This window comes from Ricinus communis, chromosome 1 (genome assembly GCF_019578655.1).
Source record: "Ricinus communis isolate WT05 ecotype wild-type chromosome 1, ASM1957865v1, whole genome shotgun sequence".
NCBI lineage: Eukaryota > Viridiplantae > Streptophyta > Magnoliopsida > Malpighiales > Euphorbiaceae > Ricinus > Ricinus communis.
In genome coordinates, this window is record NC_063256.1 from 21052091 (window position 1) to 21061352 (window position 9262).

Sequence of the window (9262 nt, forward strand, 5' to 3'; positions counted from 1 at the left end):
TTTATTTTTATTCTCTATCATATTTTATTACATTTCTTTTATTTTTATGATTTGGGGTGTAACACCCATATGCTTTCCCCTATATAAGTCGAACAGGAGCGGGTTTATCCCTATACCCGCGCAGGTTCAACACTATATCTGCGCGGGTTTAACCTAGCCCCTTTGGATTTAAATCTTTAACATAAAATGCAGTTGTTTTGGCACTTCCAAGCTTCTAAGAGTTTGAACTTGCGCGGGCTTAGCATGTATCCGTGCGGGTTTAACCTTAATAGCCTTGTGCATTGTCATTGTCATTTTTTGGCTTTCTCTTGTCGTTTTGGCGATTTGGGAATTCTGGAAGTTTGAACTGATGTGGGTTAGCCTATATCTGCGCGGGTTTGGCCTGTACTCACGGGGGTTCAACCTTACTAGCCTTGTGCATTGTTGTTTTTTTTGCTTTCTCCTTATTTGGTCGTTTCTGCTGATCTAACTATTATTTTGCTATTTTTAGGCTTCGCGCTAGCTTAGTCTGCCAGACCTTATTTTGATTAATTTTTGTTAAATTTTCATTAATTACATGTTTAATCGTTCTATTTTATTTTTTGCCATTTAATTTTTCTATTATTGCTTGCTCTATTTATTATTTGTTGCCTTTTATTTATATTCATCTGTTTTGAGGCCCTAAGATCGTGGTTTGTAATTTTTCTCTCAAGTGTCCCGATCTCTCAAATCCCTTCTTTATATGCTTATCTTATTACTTTCTAGATTCCACATCTCATATTATCAATCTAGCATTGATGAGACACTTTAAAATAAATCAAGCTTACTAATATAAGCTCCCTGTGGTATATTATGTGTTCACCTCAAATCCTAAGATAAAATAAATCTGACACCTAGACTTAGGTAATAAATCCAGATTCTGATTCAGTCACCTTTCACATATGAAGATAATAAAATCTAAGGTACCAAAGTACCTCCCGATTAAGACTAGCAAAGGCACTAATGTGCCTCCTGTTTAGGACTAGTCGAGGTACCAAAATACCTTCCCCCTTAGGTTAATCTTCTGATATCTCATCTCACATGCTGAGGAAGATAAAAAAATGTTGATGTGTAAAAATGAATATAGGGTAAAATAGGCTAAGATAATGTTTTTAGGATAGGCAAATGCTCGTCTGCTCTAGTGGAGGCTAGGCTTCACCACGTAGGTGGATAGGGATGCTTTTGTAAATCTTCCATATCCGCATCTAACTTTTAGAACTTAGAGTTTATAATTTTATGGAGGAAAAAACTTAGGCTCTCCGCAAGGGGTACACAGTCGTCATCCTCACTCCCGAAACTGTTCCAATCTCATCGGGTGGCGACTCCTTCTCCGATTGGTCTTAAGGCTATCTCGTAATCCGTCAGGATCTTCAACCGAACAACTCATTTCGAAATGGGACTAGTACAGAGAGCAGACCTCGGACCGGTAGTGGATCCCGGTCGCTCACAATATCAAAACCACTTATCTCAATCTGAGGCTGTTGCCTCCTATTTGGAGCTTGAAGCCAGTTGTCTTAAAGTTTGTCAACCTGACTTGATGATAAATCAAATAATTTATCGCAAAAGCAATTTTGAATGATCAAGTTTCCCACATATAAAGTAAAAAGTGGATAACCTTTCATACTTGAAAGTAATCCAACTCCAGTCACCTCCTGACCTCTTCATCTTCATCTTGTGTTTTAGAATTAGTCTTTTAGTAAGACAAATATTTCTAGTAGGATATGGACGAGATTAAATGAAGTTACTTAATATGGTTTACTCAGTATACTCGGTTCGATTATTATTAGCGGATAGAAAAGGAAAAAGAAAGATAAAAATAGGAAAAAGTAAAACTACATGCTTTATTTTTAAAAAATATAATGAATCAACAACTGAATTTGTTAATTTAAATTTGTTATCTCTTTTATTGAAAAATGATACCTCAGCTATTTTGGAACCAAATTAATCATTCAAATTAAAATAAGTATATTAGTATGTTATTAAATTAGCAAAAAATTAACTTAGTTGGAAAAGATTGAAGCCATGAGCTAAATTATAGGGGTGGCCATAATTCAGAAACCGCTGGTTCATAGTTCAATAGAAACTGGAATCGGACTAGAATCGCATCTTGGAAGATTGAAGGCCGGTTCGGAACCGGCCAGTTCTAATTTACAGTTTTGATTCATCCGCTTCAGACATATTAAAGTATATATCATTTAATTTTAAAAAATTAAAAAGATTTAATTTAATTTTCTTATAAAAAATTAAGATACCTATATATCTTTATGGAATTTGGAGGAATTATCTTCTTCTTTTATGAATTTATTTATTATTATTATTATTGTTAATTTTTAATTTTTTTATTTTTTATTCATCAAATATTTTTAATATTATTTGTATTATTATAATTATACCAACCGCATATTTAAAAAAAAAATAGGAACAATAAATAGTAAAAGTATTGATTATATTATAATTTAATTATTATTTCAATTAAAAATATTTTTCTTGAAAAATCAATCCGATTCGGATTGAATTCCGGCCCATGGCTAGGTCTACTAGACTGTAAAGAATTATATTATTTTTCTAAGCAATTAAGCAAATTATAATTCCAAAACAATTACGGGAGTAGGAACGCATAAAAGTCCGCGGAACTTGCCAAGTAAGTTTCCAGGACTTCCTGTCTTTTTATTCTTTTTAACTTTTGTCATTTTTAAATTAAAGTTAATCTACAATGGCTCCACGTCAGACGCGTGGACCCTACAGTTTAAAGCTGATGCATGTTTCGTACCTGTCAATACACAATTCGCTGTTACTTCTCACGTTCGTTACTCTTGTTTTCTCATATACCCCTATACTTCTCCTAGGTCCCATGACTTGCTGGGCAAAATGTTCGGGGGCATAAGAGGAATTTAGAGTACAACAAATGGCAATATTGGAATAAAATAAGAAAACAAGGGCGGGTTGACTACATGGATACACGGTATATACGAGGGAATGATTTTTTTTTTTTTATATCTCACAAAAACGCGTTTTTGAGAAGAAAAGGAAAAAAAAAAACCGCAAGGATACTTGAGATCATTTCTCAGTTGTTTCCAGTCATTGATAAAAGGTATCATATGGGCCATCCTTTTACCTAAGAAAAGTGTTTTGCCTTAACAAAGCTCAAAATAAGATTGTTGTTTGGGGTATCTGTTTCTCCTTTGTTTCTGTTTATGTGGAAGTGAATATCATATGGCAGTTTTGTCATTGAATTCGTTGCCGTTGGGGTTCAGATTCAGACCAACAGACGAGGAATTGGTCAATTTCTACTTGAGATTAAAGATTAATGGTAATGATAAAGATGTTAGAGTCATCCGTGAGCTCGATGTCTGCAAATGGGAGCCCTGGGATTTGCCTGGTAGGTGCTTAATTATTTTAATTATGTTTTCTCTGTCACTTCCTTTTAATTATGTTATTTTTCGATTTCTGATTCGGGCACTGTGTATAGATATGTCGATCATTAAAACGAATGATCAAGAGTGGTTCTTTTTCTGTCCGCTGGACAGAAAATATCCAAATGGGCACAGATTAAACAGAGCAACGAGCAAAGGGTATTGGAAAGCAACCGGAAAAGATCGAAAAATTAAATCGGGAAATACCTTGATTGGTATGAAAAAAACACTGGTTTTTTACACAGGACGGGCTCCTCGAGGTACTAGAACTCACTGGGTTATTCACGAGTATCGTGCTACTGAAGATGATCTTGACGGCACTAAACCTGGCCAGGTGGCATTTTCTCTCTATTTTGTTAGTTAATTGTTGCTTTATCTGACAATCGAAAATTATTTTATTTACCATTTTCTGACTGTTTTATGCAGAACCCTTTTGTGATATGTCGTTTATTTAAGAAACAAGATGACACTGTTGAAAATTTGAACTTGGATGAGAATGAAGCTACTACTCTTTTGTCTCCTACTGCACCCCAGTCTTCTCTAGAAGCTGCAGAATCAGACCTAGCATTGGCACAAGTAAATACCCCAAATGAATGTTCCAATGCTTTTGTGGAAGGAGATCAAACTGCCGATTTAGCTGTCCTTGAGGTGAGGAGGGTTTCAATTTAATAGTTATTTCAGGTAACTAAAACTCTGTTACTTATTCTTTTAATTCCTCAGGAGGATACACAGTTGGAAGAAGATTTAAATTGGTTTATCCAACCACCTGGCCCACTAGACGACAAGCTCTTTTCTCCGCTTCATGCGCAGGTGCAAGCAGAAGGGGGCTCAACCTATTACACTTCTGGCAATGACTTGGGCGACCATAACAATAATGGCGGCACTAATGAAACGGATGCTGCCTATGTAACTAATTTCCTGAATGACATCCTTCAGCAGCCAGTTGAGTACTCTTTTGACGAGTCTGGCTGTATAAACCCCATTGCCTTTGATGAGGATTCTGAAGCTTTTGGTGGATTAGATGTTAAAAGGACCCAAATTGTGGTAAGTGGACATAACCAAATAATTGTTCAATGTGGTTCTGTGAGTCTTGTTATTTGTTTTTGTCATCGTTAAGCATCTTAAAATTAATTTTTTTGCATTTTGTATTCACCGTTTATTTTCAACCTCAACAGCTTGAGGAAGAGTTGCAAAGTTCTATCTGGACTGAGGATGATATTGACAGGAAGCCTTCTTTACACATTGAGACAACTCCAGGAGATTACAGAACAGCAACTTATGACCTTAGTAGAAATTTGGGTTCGGTATGCCACGAAAAGCAAAATCTTGCATCAAGTTCTGCTGCAGACCAATTTAGTAGTTCCAAAGAGAGCAACCCTATGAATCAAATTGGAAGTAGTGAAAGCCCTGGAACTGGAATCAGGATTAGGGCTCGGAATGCACAAAATTTACCAATTTTCTCAAACTCTGCTACACAAGGTCTTGCATCAAGGAGATTGCGTCTGCAGTGTAAATTACAAGTCCAGCCTCTTTGCTTTGGTGAAATCTCAATAGATGGGAGCTCTATCTCGAAAGAACACATATTGGAAGAAACTGTGTTAGAGGTGAGAAATTCGCAAGCCATGTTGACTAAAAGGTATGATGTTATCTAGATGTGGATATTGAATATCATTGAATTATAATGTGCAGGAGGTGAAAGTGACAGAAAAGGATACTTCTCATAGTGTCGGTAGCTCTAGTATCATAGATGGAAATAAACACCAGAAACCTTCTGTTTCTGAGGCTAGAGAACACATTAAATTCTCTGAAGAAATAACATCTAACAGTGGAAACATCATGAGGAAGAGGAGCAATGCTGTGTCCAAAAAGGTTCCATCCATCCCCTTGAAGGCTTCTTCCACCCATCACCCTATGTGGTCCAAATCTATGCTTAGAGTAGTTGTGTTACTAAGTTTGCTTCTGATCTTAGCGAGTATATGGCGGTGCCTATTTTTGAAGCCGCTTAGGGACCTCATCCCCTTGTAGTTTTGTATCCCCGATTATACTAGTGTTATTTGTTATTATTATTGTTAGGGGTTGGGTGGAGGTGGCAGGTGGCGGCGTGATTACTAATTAGGCTTACAGGGATAGACTTGCTAGGTTAGTATTCATGTATATCTAAATTAGTTAGTTAAATATACGCTCGTGCCGAGTTTTGCTGTCTATATATGACAACTTTGCTGTTTTGAGCTTTTATGTATTTCTTGGCAGTGGGAGCTTAATTTCATAATATTATTGAGAAATTTCATTCTTGATGGGGCTTCAAAATAAGTAATAATTTACAGTCTAGCTGAATTATCTGATATTTCAAAACCATGAGTGGATGAATTACCTGCTCCATAGAATGGTATGTTAAACATTGTTTCCTATGCAGATTGACTTTATATTATATTAGTAGTTACATCTGTAGCTCTATTTTCTTGAAACTTGGCACATCCATATATTCCTAATGAGCTAAAAGTCAGAGGTTTGCAGAGACTCAAACTAGGGCCTCCTCAAATATTCATAAAGTCCTTTACATCAAAGTCAAACATAGTCTTTCAGTTTTTAATCTTCTCCTGCTGCAGAGGTTGACTATTTTCAATATACTTTAATTGGTAGTTATATGGATGCATTATGCTCATCAGCCTTTTGTTTTATCAAAGTTATATCTAAGACTATTGTCAGTGAATTACTTTCTCTGTGATGTGATCCCTCATTTTGTTGTGTACTTATCTGGTTCTCCTGGCTTGCTGGTGTTTACACTTGGAATTCTTCTCTGGCATCTGTTAACGCGTTTACCTTTCCCTTTTGTTAATTTATGTATATGTATTATCTTGTTGGGTTTGGTTGGGTGGATTATAATGAAATCTCATCCATCAGAAAAGTGGGTGTTAAAGTTATTTAGAGAAGTAGCTATGGAATTTTCGTTTTCATATCTACCACTTGTGAGATGGTGCAGGTATGCAATGCTGGGAGCTTCTTTGTCTAGTGCAGGGAGAGGATAGTATAAGCAAAGATCGGACTGTACCTCAGGTCTTACTGCGGAGAGCGTATGGATAGCAAACTTTTTCTTGGTAGACAATAGGAGATTCTTGGTAAAGTTAGGTCTGTGGATGCGAAATTCAATTATCAATTGGGGAGTTAATATGGCTCTACATAAAGGCAGGACTTTGATGTTTTAATGCTGGTATAGTACTATTATTAGTGTGCGTTTCCTTTGCCATTTTCTGATTCAAGGTAGCCTTTCTGATTCAAAGTAGCCCAGGGGCTGTAGCGATAAGATGTAGTTGCTAGGCAAGGTTAACAGGGTTGCAGGGATCAGAAATTAGATTTTGTTTAGTGCGATACAGGCTCGAGATGGTGGACTTGCATGAAAGGGATGCCTTTTGCTGCTTCAGTTGTTAGGTTTTGGCCTAACAGGCATGTCCAGGAGGATTTCTGGTTATTAATTAATTGCAGAGCATGATTTTCTCTGGAGTCGGGCTGGTGGTAGACTGCATTCTGTTCAAGGGATGAATCTAGATTGAAGCAGGGCTCTGCAGAAACAAATGATAGCAATTGATTCAATAATGATGAGATGATTAACTGGCACGAAGAGGTTTAAGGCAGCTTGTAGCAAAGGAGATTAAGCAATTTGGAATGGTATTTTTTGGGCATAACCTTCAGGCTAGTGACATGCAGGAAGAGAATGATGAGGAAAGAAATTCTGTCAGTTAAGGTTGGATCAAGTTTAAGGAGGATATGAGTTAAAATTAAGAGGTTGCGAGGGAAGAGATGGTGTTTAACTTTGCCAGTGTTATCACTTCTATCCAATCCTTCCAATGTAACAGTTTAAATTTATTCATGCAGTGGTTATCGTTGGCGTTGAATGCGTGGAGACATTTGCTTGAGGCGTAGGCAACATCAAGAAAAGACCCCTTTGCGTATCGGTTAGGGTTTTTTTTTTAATGTAAATACCAAGAAAATAGAAAATAATTACAAAGATATCCCTAAAAATATTGCCAACAAAAATACTTCCAAGCAAAATTTTATTTATAAACATATCCTAAAATCGAATTTAATTTGAAAAAAATACTTGAATTTTGTTTTTCCAAAGGAAACCAAAAGCAAATAACAAAAACAATCAAACTCAAGTAAAAAAATGTAATATTCAAAATTTAAATATCGAAAATTTATTACTGAAATCAATTAACACAAGAAATTGACCAATACTATTGATTTAAAAATGATTTTAGCATTAAAATCATCATTGATAAGAAGAAATATTAGAAAATAAAGTTAAACTTTGAATATTTTCAAAAATTTCTAGATTCAATAATATATATTTAGTTTTTGTAACATAATAATATATATTTAGTTTTTTTATAAAATATTGTTGTATTTGGATTGATCCTACTAGTGATGAATAAATAAAATCTACAAGTTATTGTACTAATTTAAGGATTTTGAGATATATTTTCAGTATTATATATAAAAAAAAGTTAATAAAATCATAACAAGAAAAAAAAATATATGCTGGGTATACATCGTGATATAAATGTGCCTAACTTGTGCTAAACCCGTATTCAATGTTGATATCTTCACCAAGGATCGTTCACCTAATTAAGCAAAGCAACTCTAACTCCCAACAAGATGCTTAAATAACTTATACATAAGAACCTTAATTATAAAAAACTAAAAGCTGCTTAACATAAAAAAAAAGAAGTTTAGATTAAGTTTGTAAAATACCAAGCCTTCATTTGATAAATTCACCAAGTTTATAAAAAATAAAAGAAGAGAATTAACTCCAAAATAGTCAATATTCAACCACTCCTTTTATATAGAAATTCGTACTAGCTTATATAGGCTTAAAAAAGCAACTGAATGAAATAATTTAAAAATATTTTCTGTCTCATCACAGAGGCTGACCTCGCTTGAGTACACGTTGAGCTCGCAAGGTTAGTCCCTCAGGATGCGAAAGGGGCTTATAGCATTATTTTGAAGCTAGCCCATTGGTTTAAGAAGGAGAGAGAGTGAACTCGCGCGAGCATAGGTCAAGCTCACATGAGAATAGATTGAAAACTCTAATTACTACCAATACAATGTCGTTTAACCCCGGAAGTCTCTGTTTAGGTTCAAATGGTCACTGGACTTGCGTGAGCAAAGGGTGACCTCGTGCGCGCTTAGAGCGCAGTCCTTGGAATATCCAAACAAAACTCAAAGGCCTAAACGATTTCAGATTAAGGCCTTGGGCTCCCTGACCTCACGCGAGCTTAGTGGTTCAGGTCCCTATGGCCGTTAAACGACATCGTTTCAATCAAAACACAAAAGCATATACATGAAACGATAAAAAATCTGTGGGAAAAGGGGCTGGCCTCGTGCGAGTATAGGTTAAGCTCATGTGAGCTCAACTTATCCAAAAGATGGCAAAAACCTAGAAACAGAAGATATCTGACTTAAATAAGATTATAATAAATAAAAATGGTGCATAAACAAAAATTAAATTAATAGTGATGTGTAGAAGTGAAACAAATGCGCGATAACAAATAAACGTATTGAATGCAACAAAAAGATAAAAACTTAGATGGAATGAATTTGAGAAATATATGAAAAGCAGAATTAAGAATAATTTTTGCCCTTAAGTGGCTACCTTTATTTTTTGAGAATAAATCAATCTTCCAAAAATTTGAAAAGAAGATGCAACCTATATGGAGGAGATTCCCTAAGAAAAGAAATTAATTTGTTTGTGTTTCTTAAAAACAAATTTCTATAATAATAAAAAAAGTTTTAAAAGCTAAGGAAAACCCTTTTTCCTTAAAAAAAAATCTTTA

General features: G+C 35.2%; 1 protein-coding gene across 1 annotated transcript; it reads left to right on the plus strand.

Moving 5' to 3' along the window:
• Positions 1–3041: 3041 nt before the first annotated feature.
• Positions 3042–5722, plus strand: LOC8283709 (NAC domain-containing protein 91). The gene is made up of 6 exons (XM_015720600.3): positions 3042–3397; positions 3488–3765; positions 3858–4079; positions 4152–4475; positions 4607–5035; positions 5121–5722. Exons 1-6 carry the CDS (start codon positions 3232–3234, stop codon positions 5454–5456), a joined length of 1755 nt encoding a protein of 584 aa, XP_015576086.2. The 5' UTR covers positions 3042–3231; the 3' UTR covers positions 5457–5722.
• The last annotated feature ends 3540 nt before the right edge of the window (positions 5723–9262 follow it).